Source organism: Nyctereutes procyonoides, unplaced genomic scaffold, assembly GCF_905146905.1.
Source record: "Nyctereutes procyonoides isolate TBG_1078 unplaced genomic scaffold, NYPRO_anot_genome, whole genome shotgun sequence".
Classification (NCBI taxonomy): Eukaryota; Metazoa; Chordata; class Mammalia; order Carnivora; family Canidae; genus Nyctereutes; species Nyctereutes procyonoides.
Genome location: NW_026575140.1, coordinates 67,842,500 through 67,864,891, shown reverse-complemented (window position 1 = coordinate 67,864,891; position 22,392 = coordinate 67,842,500). Strand labels below are relative to the sequence as shown.

At 45.0% G+C, this 22,392-nt stretch overlaps 2 protein-coding genes and 1 pseudogene across 3 annotated transcripts; 2 read left to right on the top strand and 1 right to left on the bottom strand.

Annotated features, from left to right (window-relative positions):
• The first annotated feature begins 629 nt into the window (after positions 1 to 629).
• Positions 630 to 2,150, top strand: LOC129496917 (T-complex protein 1 subunit beta-like; annotated as a pseudogene).
• Positions 2,151 to 4,473: 2,323 nt separating this feature from the next.
• Positions 4,474 to 12,854, bottom strand: POU2AF3 (POU class 2 homeobox associating factor 3). Of its 2 annotated transcripts, XM_055307167.1 has the most exons (6): positions 12,595 to 12,854; positions 12,227 to 12,321; positions 9,044 to 9,206; positions 8,104 to 8,158; positions 6,479 to 6,708; positions 4,474 to 5,113 (listed from the first exon to the last, which is right to left on the bottom strand). In XM_055307167.1, the coding sequence occupies exons 3-6, from the start codon at positions 9,047 to 9,049 to the stop codon at positions 4,742 to 4,744; spliced, it is 663 nt and encodes a 220-aa protein (XP_055163142.1). In that variant the 5' UTR covers positions 9,050 to 9,206; positions 12,227 to 12,321; positions 12,595 to 12,854; the 3' UTR covers positions 4,474 to 4,741. The 2 variants fall into 2 exon arrangements, with proteins under 2 accessions (XP_055163142.1, XP_055163141.1); XM_055307166.1 differs by having other exon boundaries at positions 9,044 to 12,321; positions 12,598 to 12,854.
• On the top strand, positions 12,354 to 14,304 carry LOC129496916 (uncharacterized). Its single transcript, XM_055305268.1, has 4 exons — positions 12,354 to 12,422; positions 12,566 to 12,711; positions 12,939 to 13,223; positions 13,944 to 14,304. Exons 1-4 carry the CDS (start codon positions 12,354 to 12,356, stop codon positions 14,302 to 14,304), a joined length of 861 nt encoding a protein of 286 aa, XP_055161243.1.
• Positions 14,305 to 22,392: the final 8,088 nt, after the last annotated feature.

Below are 22,392 nucleotides of genomic sequence, written 5' to 3'. Positions count from 1 at the left end.
AAAAATTCAACTCCAAATAGGTAACTTCTCCAGGTGTAATACATGGAAAGTTGACTAAGGCCATTGGAAGTTCAGACCACCAGAGCTGGAGAAGGCAGCCTGATTACAGGTTGTGCCACCTTGGGCACGTTCTTCTACTTCTCTGAGCCACACTTTCATTGTTAAAACAACATTGTTAAAAACAAGACAAAACAAAACAAAAAAACCAACAAATTGGCAGTAATAGTATCTATCTTGTGTTGTTGTTTGAGGATTGAATGAGATAAATGCCTGCAGCCCTGGGTCACAGGAAGAACTCAGTCTGTATAAGCTCTTATGGTGCTGCTAGGCCCTAGAACAGAACACTTCAGACATTGAATACGTGAGTGCTTTTCAAGTATAGACAGAAAACCGTCTAAATCAGAATCACCTTGGTCCATTTAAAAAATGCAGATGCGCGGCTTCTCTTCCCTCCGGTCCCGGGCGTGAGCCGTGAGGGGCGAGCGCGTGTGCCGAAGCCGCGGAACCACGGCGTCCCTTTGCCTCGCACCTGTGAACATCTTCAAGGCTGGAGCTGATGAAGAGAGAGCGGAGACGGCTCGGCTGTCGTCTTTTATTGGTGCCATTGCTATTGGAGACTTGGTGAAGAGCACCCCAGGACCTAAGGGCATGGATAAAATTCTATTAAGCAGTGGACGAGATGCTTCTCTTATGGTAACCAATGATGGTGCAACTATTCTAAAAAACATCGGGGTGGACAATCCAGCAGCTAAAGTTTTAGTTGATATGTCAAGGGTTCAAGATGATGAAGTTGGTGATGGTACTACCTCTGTTACTGTGCTAGCAGCAGAATTACTAAGGGAAGCAGAAACTTTGACTGCAAAAAAGATTCACCCACAGACCATCATTGCGGGTTGGAGAGAAGCCACAAAGGCAGCAAGACAGGCTCTGTTGAATTCTGCAGTTGATCATGGTTCTGACGAAGTTAAGTTCCGTCAAGATTTAATGAACATTGCGGGAACAACATTGTCCTCAAAACTTCTTACTCATCACAAAGACCACTTTACTCAGCCGTAGAAGCTGTTCTCAGACTGAAAGGCTCTGGTAATCTGGAGGCAATTCATGTCATCAAGAAGCTAGGAGGAAGTCTGGCAGATTCCTATTTAGATGAAGGCTTTCTGTTGGATAAAAAAATTGGAGTAAATCAACCAAAGCGAATTGAAAATGCTAAAATTCTCATTGCAAATACTGGTATGGATACAGACAAAATAAAGATATTTGGTTCCAGAGTAAGAGTTGATTCTACAGCAAAGGTTGCTGAAATAGAACATGCCGAAAAGGAAAAAATGAAGGAGAAAGTTGAACGTATTCTTAAGCATGGGATAAATTGCTTTATTAACAGGCAGTTAATTTACAATTCCCCTGAACAGCTCTTTGGTGCTGCTGGTGTTATGGCTATCGAACATGCAGATTTTGCAGGTGTGGAACGCCTAGCTCTTGTTACAGGTGGTGAAATTGCCTCTACCTTTGACCACCCAGAACTAGTGAAGCTTGGAAGTTGCAAGCTTATTGAGGAAGTCATGATTAGAGAAGATAAACTTATCCACTTTTCTGGGGTAGCCCTTGGTGAAGCTTGTACCATTGTTCTGCGTGGGGCCACTCAACAGATTTTAGATGAAGCAGAAAGATCTTTGCATGATGCTCTTTGTGTTCTTGCCCAAACTGTGAAGGATTCTAGAACAGTGTATGGAGGAGGCTGTTCTGAGATGCTGATGGCTCATGCTGTGACACAGCTTGCCAGTAGAACACCAGGCAAAGAAGCTGTTGCAATGGAGTCTTACGCTAAAGCACTGAGAATGCTGCCAACTATCATAGCTGATAACGCAGGCTACGGCAGTGCAGACCTGGTAGCCCAGGTGCAAGCTGCCCACAGTGAAGGCAACACAACTGCTGGCCTGGATATGAAGGAAGGTACCATCGGAGATATGGCAGTACTGGGTATAAAAGAAAGTTTCCAAGTGAAGCGACAAGTTCTTTTGAGTGCAGCTGAAGCAGCAGAGGCGATTCTGCGTGTGGACATTATCAAAGCAGCACCAAGGAAACGTGTCCCTGATCACCACCCTGTTAAACATTCCCATGTGCTGTTGAGCTCTGCACCAGTTAGTTCATAGCAAAGTTGTGTTTGAAAGACTTCGACCTCTCAAAGAAGACTGTGGAATCGAAGTTTATCTGTGGCTCTTATATCCTTAAGTTTGGACATATAACTGACCTTCTATTTTAACATGGGTCTAATTTATTTGCTGTTTCATTTTCCATAAGATTCAGATGATTTAAAAGTTTGTTTCTCATACTGTGCATCAAAATAAAAATTTGAACAATTAATTGTTAAAAAAAAATGCAGATGCCTGGCTCCTGCCACAGACTTATTGAGTCATGCTTTCTGACACTGAGAAACAGGCCTCTGGATTTTGTGCAACTTCCCAGGTGTATGCTGATGAGAGGCACTCCAGCTTGTCCCAGCGCTGCAGGCAGATGTCCTACCGGCTGCAAGAGGGCCCCCGAGCTGCTCTGTGTGAGCCTGAGTGCTTAAGGGTCCGGGTGGGCAGTGTTCATTCACTTTCTTCTGTGTCAAGTGACCTGTTGGCCCAAATATCTGGAAAGATCTTAAAGACCAATTTCAGGTGGAATTATTCACTATAAGGTGCAGTAGCTCTGTTAGCCCATGTTTCACATTTTTAAAAAATCTTTTTTCCAGACTAGACTAGACTTAGGCAAATAGTAAGGGACATATGAAGAAAGAATAAGAAGCAAGGAGCAAATGCTCTTGGTTAGATCTGCAAGATAACTGATTCAGAAGGGACAGGATAGAAGCAGAGAATGAAAAAAAAAAAAAGAATGGCATCAGGAAAAGGATATTTTTGTGCCAACCACTGGCCATCTTTGGGTTCTCTGCCTTTGTCCCTTGGGCATAGCTCAGGTGGTGTGGCGTGGATGACATGCAGAGGCTTATGGTCTGTCCAAATAGATGTTTGTTGATGAAGGCCAGTTTCAATTTAGTTGGAAACTATTAAAAATTTAGTTTTATTGGCATCTCAGAAAGACAGCAATTGTTCTATTTCCCTGGCACAACTATGCCATGAGGCAGGTTGCAACTTGTTCCGTTTGCCCAAGTCTTAGTGGAGTCCCTAGGGAGGTGACAATTAGGTATGTCATTTTGAAAGCCTATCTGCTTCCTGATAGAACAAGGCCCACTGAGGTGGCGGTTTGTCAACTTCTCCTCCTCAGTCCCCAGAGTGGGGGCCTCTGGCAGCTCTTGTGCTTGGCACCTTCATATCTGTGGACAGTCTGACTAGCTGTGTGTGGGACACACCCGTGGCTGTATGAGGAAGTCAGAGTTTAATGGGGGCGATTTCATAGGTTCCAGAGCACTCTTCCACAAAGGACAGCTCAAACTTTTCACTATCAAAGATGAGTACAAAGCACAGCTCTGGCATTCTTCAGACCCAAGTCCGGGTACTTACTGACTGGGTAGCACTGGGCAGGTGATTTGACTTCTCTAAGTCTCAGATTTCTAATTTTGCTCTCAATGTCGTGAAGCTTGGGAGAGGAGACAGGAGTAAGAAAATCTGTAGGCAACTCTGGCTCACAGAGAGGGCTTGGGAAATGGTAGCCATGGCTGGGACCAATGGTACCAGTATTGCCACCATTGTGCAGAACCTCAGGATATGGAAAATGACCCTGACTTCACTGCAAGGATTAAGTCCTGTGCTTTACTGCCCTTGACAAACAGGACTGAACGGTATAGTCTGACATACATAGCTCAAGTTAACTTCTCTTCATCTTGAAAGATGGTTGGGCTTGTTCAAATAGATTAATCAGAGGCAGTAAACTCTGAAATTCAGTCATAAACAACATGGTCAATCGTCTCAACCAATCTGTAAAAATGAGTGTGTAAGGCCTACTTAAGGACTTACTGCAGAAATTCAGAAATCTAAGGTAACAACAAATTCCAAACTTTGTGGTCCACCAATAGCATAGTGGCTTTCAAGAGAAAAAAAGATCAAGTATTTTCCCAGAAAGTTTACAAAACAACACTTTGGACATGAAAAAGAATTATCTATGGGTTAATATTGCTGTAGGCAAGATGTGCCTTTGGTCATATTAACATTTCATTGACTAATGTTAGATATGAGAAGCTAATGTTTCATAAATGTCTTTCTCTGATGTTGCTCCAAGATGTACACCCTCATTTGGAGGTGAGACTGCCTCTCCTTTTCACCATCACAGCTGTGTCTACCTTCCATCCCTATGAGAACCAAGGCATCTCGCCAAATTAAAATAACTTAAAATTCATGAATAAGAGAGATGAAACTATTGAAATGTAATTGGTGATTTCCAGAATTAATTGGTATTATTCAAACCAATTGGAAACTGTCATCAGAAAATTAAAAAATAAGCCGATGTTTAATAATACAAAATTTATTAGTTAAAAAATTAGCATCTGTTCATTACATAGAAAAGTAAAACAACTGAACGTTCCCTACAAAAAGTTTTAACTGTAAGCATACAAAGTAGGAGTGGCACAATGACTGGATCTGAGGACTTCATATCCATGCCTAAGTGAGCATCAGGACATTGAAAATGGTGACATGGGAACCAGGCTTGTGATATTTTGTTAACAGGTTGCATATTTTGAGTTGTCATTCGGTGTGGTCGAAAAACAGAGATATTCACGCCATGTTCCAAATTCACATAATTACTATTAACTATAGCAGATGTCACAGTTTGCTCCTCTCTTATAGAAATCACTGGCGGCTGCTGCTGAGGGGGCAAAGTTCACATAGTCTGTGCTGGGATAGGAAAAATACTCCGATGCTCTGATGGTGTCCAAGTGTTCTGTTTCACAGGACGCACAGTAGCAGACTGAGGTGCTTGCCGAAGAGAAGCAGTCGTACTGGGTGTATGGGGGCAAGTGGGAGTAGGAGTAGTCTTCTGAGGGATAGCCACAGTTTCTGGAGTCCAGAGAAGGGGGAGAATTGTAATTCTCCGGGGCATACGAAGGTAGCTGAGCCAGCGAGTAACTGTAGTCTAAGGAACCTGAGAGAGTGGAGGAATCCGAAGGCGATCCTGGGGTCTAGAGAAAACCAAGAAACAAAGAGCTTGATAATTTAGACAGGATTAAAAAAGCTGAATAGAGAGGATTTATTAACAGTAAGAACATTAGAGGGAAAAATACGACACAACAAAACACCCAGCCCAACCCAAGTCTGCAGAAGTAATTTTATTTGCTGACTGCATGATTTCAGGACACCTTGTTTTATATTTGTCTTTTTCTTCCCCAACAATAAATCGCCTTGCTTCACTGGCTTTCTTTGTTATAATCATACTTTAGAGGATGCTTTGTTCCTAAACCACAGAATCCCATTGTGCTTCAAGTCACCTGCACACCAAATCTTGCTGTGTGCCACGATATAAGCTGCAGGTGGCACCTTGGATGTCCCTCCACACCCTTGACTGTGGAGAACAGAAAGAACTGAGATCTTCAATAGGCAGTGTCTGGGAGACTCCAAAACGTGAAACTACTCTTACAGTCACTGAAGTCTTGTCCCCAGAGAAGAAAGGTACTCTCTGCTTTCTCTTAAGCAGGCCTACAATGATGATTGGGAAAGCCTTCTTGGGAGCCAGAAGGGAACTAGAGTGCAGGGGTCTGGTGTGCATAGTCTGTGGAGTTAATTTCCTATACCCCCAAAATTTAGTCTGATACCTACATGGACTTTTGACAAAGGTAAAAAGTATTTACATTTAAAAAAACCTTAGTTTTTATGGTTAAAAAAACAACATGGGAGTATCTAAAAATCCCAAACAACTGGTGTCTACACTGGAAATCTTACACCATTTTAAATGATACCATATTTTCAAACATTTGAGGTTCATCAAGAATAGACAATCCAAATTCTTTGAAGTATGAGGGCTTCTTTTTTACCAGCCATCTCAGGCCCAGAAGAGTTCTTGTGCCTACACCAGACCAAAACAACCAGTTAGTGGGGCCAGTTCAGTGTCAAAATAAAACAAAAACCCCTTATCAGAATAACAGTTTGGTACTGTGTAGATGCAGCCTTAATTCGACCTTCCAGAACTCAAAAAATCCAGGGATCATTGTTTAAATCAATGATTTGCAATGAACAGATGTCTTAACTACAGTTTAACAACATTAAATGAATATTGCCAGGAAACCTCTTTTTACTGCCACATACCATGTGGTTGGGCAGAACTGCTTTGGGAAATTATAATCGTGTGTATCCAAAGGTTTGCCTCCTGCACCCTGTGGCTTCTCCGACCCCCACTGAGTTTTAAATGGCTCTCTGCTCATTTCCTGGATGACTTCCTTGTTGATAGGGTTTGTATGATTTCTCACGAGATGATGCAAACTCTCTTACAAAGCACAACTACCTTACAGTAGGCAACAATCAGGTTTTTGTAAAGAATTGAGATAAATTACCAGGCTCTGGTTAAAGCAGAAAGGGGCAGTTTGGAAGCTGTCAGGGAAATAGTGCGGAGTGCTTTGCGTGGCATTGAGCGAAGAGTCCAGGTGTGTCTCTGCCTGAAGGTAGGAATCAAAGAGCTGGTCGAGGCAGCTTGTATTTTCTTCACAGGAAACACAACTGGAAAGTTCTCGGGGTTGAAAATAATTGGGTGTAGAAGAAACTGGTTCAGACTCAAAATACAGCCCTAGAAGAGAAAGGAAAAAGGATAACATTTTGTTGTTGTTGTTGTTGTTTAAAAATTGCACTCATGGCTTTGAATAGAATTCTATATTCTGAATATTAACCATGTCTAGGGGAGAAGGGGGGACTTAAGTTCTAGAAAAGTAAACAGGCAGGCAATTTGGATTTTTTCGTTGCCTTAGCGAATTCAAATCAGTGGACCGACTCTACTTAATAATGTGGGAAGTGGCTGTAAATATGGCCAGGGCGAAAATAAAAGAATGACAATACACCCTGTGTCCAACTGTCACAGTCAAATAATGGCTCAAGGCTCTCCTTTCTTGGAGCATAAGGCACCCACACCCCATCTGCAGCTCAGGTAACTTCACCTCTCAGAAGTAACGTATAAAATTGTGTGAGGCTTTAGGAAAACTTCTGATGCCACGGGATGCAATGCCCTTGATTTAAGCTTCTTGCTTCCCTAAACTTTTCATACCTAGTAACTTATATTTTGAGAAGTGATATGAATGGCAATATAAATTATAAAAATAGAAACCAAGAATGCAAAGTGAATTAGTAGTACCTATTATGAGTTACAAAATATAAAAATGTTTCCTTAGGAAACATGTCCATATGCTAGGGGAATTAAAATAAATTGTTGGCTACCAAATAGGAATAATTCTGAAAACATGACTCCTCTTCCATTTTCTTATTAATAGGCTCGATTTCTGATTGCTAGCCTTAAATGTTCAGAGGAGAGGGGTTTAGAGTGTATCCATCAAAGGACAACAGAATACTGGATATTTTGAAGTCTCAAGGTTCCTATGCTTAACGTTAAAGTGGGACATTGGGTGGTGAGCCCCCATAAGCACAGATCTCCTTGCATATGAGGTCCTAAAACACCCAACTGCTGGCTGGCATAGGTAATACGGTCATTCGGTTATTCGAATTGAGCTGAGAAAACCTGCAGTTGTTTGAACTGCTCACTGGGGAGAGGAGAGAAGGGGAGGGAAACAAACCCCGTGGGCTAGAAACTAAATCAACAGGAGCAAAGGCATTATTCTAGAACCCGAGGGTGTCTTGTATTCCATCTAACAGTACATTAAAAAAAAAAAAAGGTAACAAGTTCCTGAAAACACTTCTGAGAGTTTAGTTACTTGGTGATGAGGAACTGGGATAAATGGGAAGAAATAACTCTTGGGACAGAATAGGAAGCAGAAAATAGACATTTCAGAAATGAGAACAAAAATGTCCCCTTTTTCCCTTGCATCTGGAGTCACTGTGGCTTGTTCACCTTCTGATTGGTTGGATTCCAATTAAATGGTGGTGCCTATCTTCACCTCTGAATCAGGCACTGAGAGACTTTGGAGATGGGCTTTTGAAAGAGGTTTGGAGGGAATGGGACACTGGCTGTACTCACCTGCCGGGGATGGTGGGACTTGGTCTGAGAGGCGGACACCGTTGCCTGCGGACAGCTGCCAAAGCAAGAACGTGAGCACAGAGCAGAGTGAAGTCAGAGCTCTCAGGGGAAAGCTAAGCCATTTTCACATGAACTTTGTTGCTTCTGCAATAAGGTAAGCCAGATTCTTTCTTCTAAAAAAAGGTGGCTATCGTTATATACAACCAGAGTCCTATATTATTTAGATTTGGTTTTTATGTTTGCTTGGTTCCCCCCTCCATCAGATTTTTCCCACCTAAAATTTAAATTTAAGTCGAATTTAGATAAAAATGATTTGTGTATAATATATACGATTTGTGTATTATAGAGAAATGGAACCGTTTGAGAATACTCAGTAAACTCCTTTCTATTAAACTACTTAATTTAAAATTAATAAAAGTGAAACCTATTCAATCCCAACCATCTATGACTGAGTCAATCATTTTCTTCAAAAATTTCTTATACTCTCTGGCTGCTTAGCCTTAGGAATTTGTTTTCCCAAAATGACACAGTTCCTGACTTTGCTAATCCTGGAGAGCTAAAAATATGCACATGTGCTTACTAGCTATGAAATGTTAAAATAGGAAGCATTTTCTTAATACTGTAGTCAGGGAGCTGAAGCCTATCTACATTCTAGGTAATGCTCGGGAAGTATTTCACCTCTTTGTATGACTTGCTTATTTCACCACTCTCTCTGAATACCTGAGATTCATTGAAATTTATGAATTATCTCTTAAATATTTAAAGTAAAGCATCTCGTATCTTCTAATTGAATTGATGATTGCACTGAGTAATTTAGGATTTTTTTAAGGTTTCAGATGGTGCCTTTAAAGTTTAAAGGGACCAGCACTGCTCTGTGACCTGTGCTGGGAAGCCAAGCTCACCACACCTCTCTCTCTCTTGGATTACAGGCTATACTTACTCCCATTCAGCACGCCAACGGAGGAGTACACTGTCAGCTGCTGCTGAAACAGGAGGTGGTGTTAATTTTGAAAATGATCCATGCGGTAATGTCACGAACCAGGAAGCTGGAATCCTTCCCCAGGTCTTTATGCAAATAGTTGGCAGCAGCTCGAGCTGAAGGACTTGGAAGGAATGGGTTTTTAAAAAATCTGCTTCACGGCAGAGCTCTCATTAACCCCATTCCTCCCAGGGAATGGTCTGTTTGTCTGCCTATCCACATTATCTGCCTCAGGTATGTTTACAATCTCCTGCTTGATATTATCTTCCCAGTCATGGGTTCACTTTCTATTTCACTCCAAGAATACAAAGAAAGGTGCCTTTCTCTTAGATTTCAAAACAGCACACACACAAAAAAAATCCACAGTCTACAATTTATAAAGATACATCAAGGCTGTTTAGAAAATTAATGGTTGAAAAGGGTAAATTGTATCTTTTCATAAATACTAAATCAACTTTCCCTTTCTCCTAAAGGTAAAAGAATTGTGTGTGTGTGTGTGTGTGTGTGTGTGTGTGTATGTAGGGTTGTCTGCAAACTGATCTGGCTGAAATAAGCTTTTTAAAATCAAATTTAGAAATTTGGCAGCACACATTTCTCCAGGCACTGTTTGCCACCTGACATTTGCTTCAATCTTATAACTTCCATTCATGATTGCCTTCTTAAAATTTCAAATTGCGGATACTACTCTGACTGTATAACAAATTAAGTTAAATATCTTCCTGCTTTGTCTATCTGATAGAATTCTCTCTCCTTGGCTTGAAGCTTCCCAGAGGCGTCCCTTGACCGTTGAACAAACTGGAGATCATAACTGCTAAACCAAAGGGTCTATACCAAGAAGCAGGCATACGCTGTCTCCTGACACCTGCCATCCTTGCCTGCTGAGTATATGCCTTCGCAGCTTTCCTAGAATTGCAGATCCTTCTGATGGTTTCTGGTGAGGGATTTTACATCTGGCTCTCATAATTAAATCATCTATGTATTACTTCTATGTGCCTGTGAGGGCATGGGCCAATATAATGTTCCAGGAAGCAAAGAAGAGCAAGCTTTGCTGTGCATGTCCCTGCAAGGCATTGGTTCAGAAGTACTGCTTTATTATTTCTTGGGGGGGGGGATTGGGGTGAGGGCAGCTAGAACTCAGAAGAACTTAGATAAATCAAACAGCTCCAGGAAACGGATACTGGTCAGATGCACAAGTGAAGCATTTTACCTTGCTTTCATTCCTGCAGTTAGCTAACAGGGGAACAGTGGCCAAACCAACCTGTAGGAGGCCAACAGCAATAAAGTCACCATGCCCAAGTGGGACTTCTCCAGGTGCATCGAAGCAGAATTCTACGATGTACCAAACAAAGCTCCTTAATGAGAGATTATTTTTTATTGTGAACATCCTGATTTTATTTTTTTTTTTGCATCAGAGGCATTTCCCAATTCCATTGTTCCTGGTCTTATTAATTTTATAACCATCTCTGAACTGAAGGAATTGATGGTTGAGGCTACCAGACTCCTGCTCAGCACAGCTAGATCTACAGAAGGATGAATTTAGGGAGCTGATAGGTGGGAATGTTTCTTTTCTTTTCTTTTCTTTTTTTTTTTCACATGAAGAGTAAGAAGACTTTGGCCCTGTTTTTAGCTCTGCCTTTAGTAAGACTTTGAACTTCAGCTGGAATAGAGGCATGCGGATCCCGATCTATTTACCTCATCTAGTTGTCATAAGAACTAAATGAAATCAGGAGTGTGCAAATTTTTAACCACTGTAAAAACCCTCTGCAAATGGAAAGACGCTTTATTATGTTAGCTAAAATTCTGTACATGGAGGTATTAACTTCTCCAACAAATGTAAAATTTGTGCTGTACGGGCTGTATCACAACAAGCTCACACCTGAACTCGAAACTCTGAGCAAAGAGACCAAACGGACATTACTGGATAGCTAGTTTTCAATCTTGGTTGTAATTTTATTTTTGTTCCTTTTCACAAATGATAATAATAGTAATGACAGCTAACATTCATTGAGCCCTTACTAAATGGAAAGCACTCCTGTAAGTCCTTTCTATGCAATAACTCATTTAACCCTCATAAAATCCTACTACCTTCAGCTTCAGGATGTGGAAACAGGTGAAGAGCCTGAGTAATTCTCTAGGATGTGCACATACCATGGAGGAGCTGAGATCTGAACCCAGTCCACTGGTTCTGGAACCTGCTCCTATATCATTTACCTCTTCCACAAAGGCCCATATCAGGAAGTCGTGCATTGCACATAAACCGCAGCAAGCTCAAAAACCATTGTGGAGAGGAGGATGCCAATAAGCTGGAGACAGAACCAATTCTAACATTGGCAATATGTGCCCATCTGTCATATCCCATATCCACACCCAGAGCAACCCACAAGCAATTGTATGATCAGGGCTTTCAGCAATGAATTGCCCTCTGTAGGAGGAGAACCCTATCTAGTTTATTTAGTTTTGCTGCTGCTCTGAGCACTCTTGGCAGGACTGCCTGCTTCAGAAAGTATATAAAGTGGTGGGGCACCCTTATGACAGCCCGTATGACCTCATGATTACCTGACTGCTTAAGGCTTCATATTTAGGAGGTGTGTCTGTACCCTGAGCTGTCTCTTCTGCAGATATATGGCCCATTTCTGCTCAGGAACTTTCTATGCCTGGTGATTTACAGATAAATAACCTTGGAGGCTGGGTTTCATAAGAATGAGAAGCGGGGGGCGGGTGCATTTTATGGAGATTCTCTCGTTGAAGGGCTCACTAAAATGAAATGAGTTTCTGGCACGTGTCTGGGCACACACAGTGTTTTCCTACCAGAACAATCTACTCACCCGCTGGCTGGCTCCTCTCCCTGCACCAGACCTGCAAGCCCATTATATTGAACCATGATCAGTGAGGGATGAGCTCCCCCAAATCCTGAGCCCAACAACGTGCTCCAGCTGTTCTTTGTGGCTTCCTGTGGCAGACGGGGAAGAAGCCTGGCAGCACAGAAGTTACAAAGACAGCTGAGGAAGGCCAGGTCTGGGGACTGCTGAGTATATGCCTGAGTATATGATGGAGCTCGGCCAGGCCACCTACACCTTTCCAGAGAGAGACAGGGATCAACGAAGCCAAAGGCAAGACCGGGAGGAAGAGAGGGTTTCTGCTTACGGTTCCCCCTGAGGCTGCCTGGTGTGCCCTTCTCTGCTGCAGCAGCTCCTTCACGGTTATCTTCACCCGGACACCTTGATACACCTTCGGTTTTTCTGGGGGAAAAGGCAACTGAGTCAGTGTTCAAATGGGAGGTTTGGATGCAGAAGGCCAGTTTTCTAAGTCTGAAGAAGGCAAAGAGAATGCTCAAAGACAGGTGGGAAGGAGCCCCAAATTTCTCAAACTTGAAATGAGGAGAAGCTGGGCAGACTTCAGGGCCCCAGTGGGAACAGAACCTATGGAAATCTGTGGGGCTGGGCCCTATCCCTAGACCAACAGCACGCGGGGTTTTCTGCTCAGGAATGTGAGAACAGCCTAGGGAAGCTCACCACCTTGGCTAAATTAGGGGAATCTCGGCCCTGGGCCCAGCCTGCTGGCGGGGGAGAGGTGCGAGGGCCTGAGAGAGGCTGCGGCCGGCGCACGGGGCCGTCTCTGATCCGTAGCAGGTGACTTGGCCCGCCGCGCCGTGACGGTGACGCTCCCACGCGCGTGGAAGCTCCGAGTCCCGACCTGCGCCACCAGGCCAAGCGTGGCTCCTGCGGAGGCCCTGACCTCTGCATGCCCTTGGTCTGGAAGCCAGCCCCGGACGAGCGGCGGGGGGGGGGGGGGGGGGGGGCTGGGGGGCTGGGGGGCCTGAGAGCCGGGTCCGCGGGCTGCTGGGGCCTCGCTGCAGCGGCCGCCGCCAAGGCCCGGCCTTTCCCGTCCGCCGCGTCTCCCTCGCCCCCTTCCTCGCCTGCCCCCTCACGTCTTTTCCTCCTCCCGCCTCGGGCCCGCTCCTGCTCCCCCTCTTCCCGGCGCTCCCCCCTCCCTGTCGGGTGCAGGCGTCTGGGCGGCGCACGGAGCCTCCCGCCAGGCCGAACGGGGCTCCCGGGGCCGGCGGGGAGGGAGTGCGGGCGCGCCGGGAGCGGGAGCGAGGCGGCGGCGGCCCGGGCCGGCCCCGCGGAGCCGCGGCGAGGAGGTGAGACTCGGCTGTGCGGCCGCGCGGGGCCGGGGCGCTCCCGCCGTCGGGGTGTCCGGCGCCCCCGCCCTGGCCTGCGCCCCGCGCGGGGAGGGGGCCGCGTCCCAGGGCGCAGGGCGGCGGCGCGGGGAGCCCGCCCCGGCCTCGAGCAGGGCCGCCAGCGCCGCGCCTGGCCACCGCCGAGAGCGCAGCCCGGCCGCAGGGAGACCCGCGCCGGGGCCGCGGAGCCGGGTCCCCGCGGGAGGGGAGGCTGCGCCGGTCGCCGCCCAGACCCGGGGAGCCCCGCGCCGTGGCCCGCGAGGCCTGGCTCTGCGCGCCCTGTCGGCGGCCCCGCTCCCGGGCGCCCCGCGCCGGCGGCTCGCGGCTCGGTGGGCGGCGGGTGCGGCCCGGGGGGCGCGGGGGCGCTGCCGCCACCCCCAGCCCCGCCGGCCGGCGCACCCCGCGGGCGTCCCGGGCTCCCCGCGAGCCTCTAGCTCCCCCCGCCGCCGCTCCTGGGCACGCAGAGCCCGCGCCGCGAAGCCCCGGGGTCACGGGCGCCGCGGAGCAGGAGCGCGGCTGCGGGATCAGGGCCCGCGAAGGCCACGGCGGCCGGGCCGGCCTCTGGGCCTCTGCCCTGCGGAGCGGGCGCCGAGGGGCAGCGGCCACGGCGTGGCCCGCGCGCTCTCGGGATCGCCGGCGCCTCCTTGCACGCCCTGACTGTGTGCCTCTCTGTCCATGCAGGCAAAGCTGTGGAAATACACCCGGACCCAAAGGCCCTGGCTCGCGCGACCCTACCCCGGGAGAAGCAGCCCAGTTACCCGACATCGTGGTCAGCAGAAGCTGGGGCGCTGGCTGGATGCTGCAGCTGCAGGGACTCGGTGCCTCCCAGGGCTCCTGTACAGACAGAGAAGCAGAGATGCAACATTTTAAAGTTTCACAAAGCATCCAGCTGCACCCAGGTTCCTGGAGCAGGAGACAAACAGAATTAATGTTTTATACCTTCGGGTATAGGTTTGAGTTTTTTCCCCCTCATGCCAAGTATTTAAAACCTCTAGAAACCCATGATTTGACAATCAATGATTGCGCGATACTTTCAATTTGAATATTCAAAGGCTTAACAAAATGGACTATCTTCTGCAGAAATCCTGCACACAGGCACCCCACAGACAGTCCAAAGAAACAGGGAGCCAGACCCCTTTGGGCCCTGGGCCTTGCTTTTATTGTATTTTAAACATTTTGCCCACCTTTCCACAGACAGAGCCGGAGTCCTCAAAGATGCTCTGTATTTCTGCCTCAAAGGCAGCCCCAGGAGCCTGGAGTGACTCAGGCTGTCCTTCCTGACCTCCTGAGCCAGACTGGCCCACCAGACTCAGTCCTATATCCCTAGTCTCCATTTTAGGGGAAAATCTCAGGTTTCGGGGAGTGAACATGGCAGCCAGTAGGTATGGCGAGGCAAGGAGTCATTCCTGCTTCAGGTTGCAGGTTGCAGGTTGCAGGCCGCAGGCCCGGCCAAGGCCTCCGCTCTGTGCCACATGTCCTTCTGGCACCACTTGGCCACAGGCCGGCTTCCTTGCCTTTGGCCCGCTCTCAGTCTGGGCCCCAGACACCGCAGTTTCAAGACAGAAGGCCTGCGCATTATGACCCTCTGCTCCCCCACCAGGAGCTGGGGAGGTCTGTGGGACCTCACCCTGGAGACTTTCTGAGGCAGGTGTTTCTTCCACTGTGAAGTTCTCTTGCCTCCCCTCTTTGTCTGGCTGGAGCCATCCCTGCCCTTTCTGCTGCAGGAGTATGTGTTGAATAATAATGATAAGCTTGGATCCTGCTCCTTTTAGCTGAAAGGACATGGATTTGTGTGCAGGCCTTCACACTGTGGGTGAGAGGTGGGAGATTCTTGAAGTCAGGCTGCCAGGCAGGTGCAAGCATGAGCCCCTCCCCAGGGATGGAACTGTGCCGGGTGATGTTCTCCAAGCGCTCGCTGTACCTCTTCCATGTGATTTGGAAGGTTGAGAAAACAGGAGTGGTCCCGAAAGGGAGTGAGTGCCAGGCCAGATGCTCATCTAGCCCCTGGGGGAAGAGGGCAGCACCGGAAGATGGAGAAGCAGGATGGAGTTCCCTTTGCAAATGAGCCAGGACATTCCCATGATGCCAGGCCAGGCGATGGTTACAGGCCTCTGCTCCCTGAGTTCTCTGAAATGCAAAGAATGGAGCTGAGCCCCACAGGCCACCAGAAAAATAATCTGAATTCCCTTGAATGTGTCCAGTGCAGGGTGGAACATACACAGGTGGGGAGCAGGGGTCCTGGGGGTAACAAGGCTCTGGAATCTGTGATGGGGAGGAGCTGGGAGCACTTGACATGGCACCTGGCTCTGGAGGGCAGGACGGGCTGTGTCTGCCTCTACCCCACTAAATCTGTCAGCCCCTGGAGTCTTCCCACAGAGGCCTCTGAGCCTGTGTCCTGGGTTTTCCCGGTGGGCGTCAGGCCTGAGGACCAGACTTGTGAGTAGAGGAGGATGCAGGGAGTTCAGAGGCCCTGTCTCCTCTCTCCCTGCCCTGCCCCGCCCCATCTGGACACCGCTGCTTCTGATGGGATAGTGGACAAAACAGCTCAGGGAGGCTCTCTTGCCCTCGAGAGACATGACTTCTTTTCTCTTTTGTCTTCCTCCTTTTTGTTTTCCACTTCTCTTTTGCTGTTTAAAATCTTTGTCTTTAGACTTTCTATTTATTTTTTCCCCAAGTTTCTTTCTTCTTCTTCTTCTTCTTCTTCTTCTTCTTCTTCTTCTTCTTCTTCTTCTTCTTCTTCTTCTTCTTTCTAAATGTGTCACTTTCCCTCTGTTCTGGGGACTTTCTCATTTTTTCAGGCTTATTTTCCTTGCTAACCTCTCCTCTTCCATGGAGATGGGCAGTGGTTTGTGGAGGCCACCGAGTTCCCTTGACAACATCACTGAAGCTCATGCCACTGATTGGCTACATGGTACTTGCTGAAAGCAGGCGGAGATTGGAGATTGGGGGCCCATGAGAGATGGGGTCCTTGGAAATCACAGGGTCTGTACAGACAGCGAAGAACCCTGTCCCTTTCTAGAGCAGCCTCTGCCTGAAACATAGCCGCAGTTCTGAGGGCTTCTGTGTTGGCCCCTGCTCTTGAGATGGATGTTCCATTGCTGTTGCTGGCAAGCAATTTCAGAAAACTGAGTTTCCTCATGCCTGAGTCCTGTTTTGAGAAATAACGTCTCCCAGTTTTTACCCCAACATGAAGGAGCTTTGTTTCCTATAATTTGTTTCTGTAATTGCAAAACCCCAGCACAGATATTTAACATTCAGACATCATGCTTGTGAGTGCAGAGGAGGGTCCTTTCTAATGAGTCCCGTGTATCTTTCCTACAGATCTGCATGTGTCATGAGGCCTGAAGCAACCAGATCTACCCCAAAGACCCCATGGAGTTGGATGGTCCTCACAGGAGACTTTTTTCTAAAAGTTGTCATTTATCGAGTATTTATTGGATATCAGGCACCGTATTGTATGGCCTCCCATTTCACAGCTGAGGCTCAGAGGGGTAAGCAACATGCCCAAGGTTATTAAGCACATAAATGGCAGGATTGGGTCTCAAGCTTTGGTAAATCTGGTGCTAAACCTCTTTCTCTTCATTATCATTGTTGTCTTCTTGATCTTTTACATCAGAGGCTTTCAAACTTTCTTGACTTCAATCCACAATGATTTCATTTTACATGTTCACATACTATACAGTAATATTTACATGTTTATTAAAGTTCTCATGTAACATGGGCAGCCCCAGTGGCCCAGTGGTTTAGTGACGCCTTCAGCTAGGAGCGTGATCCTGGAGACCCGGGATGGAGTCCCATGTCAGGCTCCCTGCATGGAGCCTGCTTCTCCCTCTGCCTGTCTCAATCTCTCTCTCTCTCTCTCTCTTTCTCTCTGTGTGTGTCTGTCATGAATAAATAAATAAGAAATATTAAAAAAATAAACTTCTCATGAAACAGTGTACACCCCTGTATATGAAGCATTCTGACATTTCCTCTCCAATCTTTTCCATTTCGTGCTATTTATGAAAAATGTGTGTTAATTGGGAGTCACAAAGATAATTTGTTGATGCACTAATGAGTTGTGACCAGCATTGGAAAAATGCTGTCTGTGAGACAGGCAAACACACTTGTCATTGTTGTGCATGTGAAAGTATTTTGATGTTCTGTTTGTTTTGCTGTCAGGGTGTGTGAGGAGACTAAGGCAGGGCAGCATAACGTCTTCAAAGTATTCTGTAAAGACTGGGGGCACCAGATCCCTGAAGGGGAGACTGGCTGGAAGACAGGGTGAGCTGTGCATTAAGCTAATTAACAGTTTGTACTTCTCTGACTGGGGGGCATTGTCACCTCCGGTTGTCTGCCCTGAAGTCCTGATAATCATTCTGGGGTTTTTAATAAAAGACTGAAAAAAAAAAAGTTGCAAGCTTTCAACAGGCTTTAACAAGCTCACTTGCTTAAAAACATAACACAGGGTCCTGATGCTTGCATGTTGAAAGGGAGCTCTGAGGTGCTGAGAGTGACTTAGAGTCTTTTTCCAGTGTCCCTGCTGGTGGTCCTTCCGCCTCTGGCTCCCTCCACTGCTTGGATGAGCTCCTGGCCCATGGTGGACTTGTGTTGAGGAAGTGGGGGCTCAGTCTTTGTAAGAGAGCCTTTTCCACCATTTATGTAGAATGATCATTGATTGAGCTAAAATCCAATAAGGTATTAATTGTGCACCAACTATGTACCAGCCATGATATCAAGAACACAAAGAAAAATAAGTCCTGGTTTCTTCCATCAACTGCTCTGTAAATAACATGAGATACCTGTTCTCCCACTTCCATACCACTGCTTCTCCACATCACCAGTCTGTCTGGTTCATTCGCTGATTCATTCTCTTAACGGCATATACTCTGGCCAGGCCCAGTGCTAAGCCTGAAGAAGTCATGCCCAGCCCTGCCCCATGCCCCCAGCCATTTCTTTCTGAGGCTTACTATCTGTAGTTTCTCTAATTTTTCACATATTATAGTTTTTCAGATCTCTGAGCCCCCGACTTCAGAAACCCTCTAGTTTGTCATTGACCTTCTTAGAGTCCCTGAGCACCCAGAATAATGGGAAGAGAATGCATTTATTTTTAAAGTTTTAAGTGGAATATTTAGCTGAAATTTTTTTGGCAGGCTTTCATATGCAAATGACACTGCAGAGTATTATATTTTTTCCCCCAAAGTAGGAGATATCATGAATATGAAAAGACTTTTGGTATAAGGAAAAAGGGGGAGTTTTATTCCCTCCACATTTGACTGCAGCTCTAAAATTCTCTTTATTAATGCAAAGTTCCTTTGTCATTTTGGCTTTGGGACACTGTTACCAAACCTTGTGGGGAATATCAGGTTCCAAAAATATGGTAGAAACAAGTCTTTCCTGGTCCGAGAGTGACTGTTGGGTCCAATGACCAGGAATGACTTACAGATGGAGGTCGTCTAATGATTTGTGGTAACTCAGTTTCTTAATCATAAAACATAGCCAAAGTTTTAACTTTTCCTTAAGAGGCTTCTGTAGCGAATAAGTATTTGGTAATTTGTCATTTAAGTAAGGAAAATACTGTCAGTCACTGCTTGAAATGTTCACCCTTTACTTAAAACATTTTTATTATGCAATATCTGAGACATACAAAAACATATGAAGATGACTGTGATAAAAAACCTATGAATATATTACCAAGGTTAAGAAAGAAAACAATTGAGTGATCTTTCATTTATGACTAAATTAATTTACCAAGCATTAAACGTTTGGATCATTCTACTCGAGATGTTTCATCAGGAAGAAGGTCAGTAGATATATTTTTCAGTTTCTCTAATGCAAAAGAGCTAATTCTTGAATATTCTTTGTTTTGTCCACATTTTCTTCCTTTTGGAACTGTGAAGGTTTTTTACTGTTCTCTTTTGGCTTGTAATAGACTAGCAATGATGTAGCATATTGCAAATCCACGCATCTTATTTATCAGAGGTTAAGAGTAGAGGACACTTCTGTATCAAAGATCAAAGAAAACATGGCATCATCATTTACAGATCATATTAGAAGATTTTCTTCTTATTTATTTAGACTGATCTTTAGGGATTTAGCTCCTTATCCATTTATCATCATTGTTTTATTTTTTAAAGATTCTATTTATTTATTTGAGAGAAAGAGAGAGAACAGAGGGAGAGTGAGAAGGAGAGAAGGTGAGAAGGAGAAGCAGACCCTTGGCTGAGCAAGAAGCCCAACATGGGGCTCCATCCCAAGACCCAGGGATCATGACCTGAGCCGAAGGCAGACACTTAATAGACTGAGCCACCCAGGTGCCCCAATCATATTTGTTTTAATCACACCAGAGATAACACTCAATGTTGAATAACTTTTATTTATAAGATTTCTTAGCAACATATTATAGTACCTGTAGATACTAAGTGAATATATAAACATTTTTCTGTACCCCATCAAACTTCAGTAGTAGTCCTTCTAAGGGACACTTAAAAATACTGAGCCAATCATCTTAAATATATTATTACCACTAATGTCCAGTATCCACTACTACTACCAACATTTGTGGAGAATATGGCTAATGTGAAATTTTAAACATGATAACATTTTCTTATACATCAGTCTCAGAGAGTTGTCACCCATAGTGTTAGAGCCTAAAGAGTTAATCATTTTTTAAAGATTTATTTATTTATTTATTTATTTATTTATTTATTTATTTATTTATTTATATATGATAGACACAGAGAGAGAGAAAGAGAGGCAGAGACACAGGCAGACGGAGAAGCAAGCTCCATGCCGGGAGCTCGATGCGGGACTCCAAAGACAGGGCCTTTGGCAGGCGCCAAACAGCTGAGCCTCCCAAGGATCCCCTGAGTTAATCATTATTGTGGTATAATTTTAGTTCAATTTAACAAAGATTTTCCTGAGCATCTAGAAAATGCTGGACACTGAGCCGGATGCTAGAGACACATTACTGAGCCATTCATGGGTCCTCTGCTTGATGAGACTGGTCAGAGACTTATCCTTTAGCCAGCATGGATGAATTTGCATTTAGGATTGCTAGAGTTGGTAGTTAATGAATATGGTCTGTAAAGAAACAGTGTAATGTTTTAAATAGAAAGGATACTTGAGACAGAACCTAAAGAAATATGATTTTGGTGTGTGGTTGGTAGATTCCTCATAATGCAAGGGAACTTAAATTTGAATCCATCAGTAGTTATTTCAGTTTTTTAAGTGTTACTGATGTTTTATTTCTTGTGAGTATATTATTTAGGTTTACATAATAAAAAGGGAGCACAATGATACTAGTAATGTTTGTGTGTGTGTGTGTGTGTGTGTGTGTGTGTGGTACATCTATCTGTACTATGTAAATGTATGTTTTACTATTGGGATGAGGAATTTTTTTCTCTTTGTGGAATTTCTTGCAGAGAACTCTTGTACTTCATGATACTAGAGAATTTCCTCCCCTACCACAATAGTACCTTCATATTTCTATTATTAACCGAGGTGTAGCAAGTCATAATGCTTATTTAAGAGCATTTATAAAACAAACGAGGTGAAGATGTGGTTTTCTTTCATTCTTTGGGCTTTGCATAACATTATAAGAGGAACACAAACACTCTCAACTACATGCTATAGTGTCTGTTTCCAGTGATTTGGGGGGAGAATTGTGTATATTGCAGTTTTTGCACAGGTAAAATTGCTTTCTGTTTTTTCTTGACATTGTTATCTATGTCAGCTTTCCTGGGTAACTAACTTATACTTGCTATCATAATCTCTGCTTACCTTAAACCTTAAAGGACCCAAAAGAATCTCATGTTTTGAACCTGAGAACTCTAATTTTCCCTGCTTTCCCCAGGAAAGTTATGAGCCTGAGGGTGGCAGGTTTAAGAAAAAAGGGAGAGGAGGATGTGTATTTTTTTTTTCTGATGCTGGCTGGCATGTGTGTTATTATAACAAGGTGCAATAAGTCCCCCATGTGCAGTAGGACATAGAAATACTTGAGTGGGAAACGGGATAGAGAATAGGATTAATTTCTGTGTCATAATTTTGTAACTTGGTTTCATTTTTTTGACAAAGGATTGTCAATTCCCAGGATAAACCAGAACCAAATTGAAATGTGTGTAAAAATATAGAAACACATTGTCAAGCTAACTAGAATTCCTAAAAATCATATACCACTCCCCACGTACCCATACCCTTTAAATAGGGTAACTGAAATGGGTACTAGATGCAGTACAGGCCTGTGTATGTCTCCTTTCTTGTAAATTAGTTTTGTGAAGCACCATGAAAGGGCTTTAAGAAGAATGTAGATTGCACTGCGATCACTGCATTGACCTCCATTTTGAGGTCTGGTTGCTGAGCTCTACTTACCTGAGAGCCAGCACGTCCTTAGGTTGTGAGAAGATGAACATGGTAAGTGAGAAGAGCAAACTAAGGGAAATGAGCTTGTCTCTCATTTAGTGTTGTAATCAAACAGAAGTTAAAGTGATGTGGACACATTTATGGTTTACACACCAGTATTGTGTTGTATCCTTCTTAGTAAGCAGCAGATGACTGTGATTATCATGAAATTTATACAACCTATTTGGAAAAATGGCTTTTGAGACCCTCGTGAAGACCCCTAAATCTAAAGACAGGCCAGATCTCTTCTTTCTGAGGCAGGGGCCCAGATGACAGATGGCTCTGCCAAAGATCCTGGGACCAGGACTGAGGTTTCAAGTCTCACAGGACTTAAGGAAGAGCAGCTTTCTTGCCCACAGTGGAGATTTCCCCCTTCCATCGAAGAGCTAATATTGAGCAAACTAAAGATCAGGCCATGACAGGGTGTAGTGCGAGGGAGGAAGTAAGGCAGGAGACCTGGGAGAGGGCAGCCCAACGTCTGGGCACCAACAATGTTCCTTCCTGATCTGCTCCTGCGGGGCTCCCAGGAGGGTCTGTATCCAAGCGTTTCTGTGGGCACTCCATAAATTGGGAGTGTATTTGGTTAACCAGAAAATATCCATGAAGGCACAGAGAAGGAGGAGTATCCATTAGTCACTTCTAAGTGTGAATTAATGTCTTTATTTGTTTTTTCTAGACTCCTACATGGCTGAGGTAGAGCATGGGGCACAGATGATGTGATGGAAAGAGTATTGAGTGGCTTTAGACAACC

Excerpts from the sequence above, each read along its gene's own strand:
- POU2AF3 (XM_055307167.1), bottom strand. Across the intron at positions 6,709-8,103 it reads AGTCCCACCATCCCCGGCAG|GGCTGTATTTTGAGTCTGAA; the intron begins GTGAGTACAGCC and ends TTTCTCTTCTAG. Across the intron at positions 5,114-6,478 it reads TCTGCTTTAACCAGAGCCTG|ACCCCAGGATCGCCTTCGGA; the intron begins GTAATTTATCTC and ends GGTTTTCTCTAG.
- LOC129496916 (XM_055305268.1), top strand. The coding sequence starts at position 12,354 with ATGGGAGGTTTGGATGCAGAAGGCCAGTTTTCTAAGTCTGAAGAAGGC. Across the intron at positions 12,423-12,565 it reads AAGAGAATGCTCAAAGACAG|GAATGTGAGAACAGCCTAGG; the intron begins GTGGGAAGGAGC and ends TTTTCTGCTCAG. Across the intron at positions 12,712-12,938 it reads CCGTCTCTGATCCGTAGCAG|CGGCCGCCGCCAAGGCCCGG; the intron begins GTGACTTGGCCC and ends GCCTCGCTGCAG.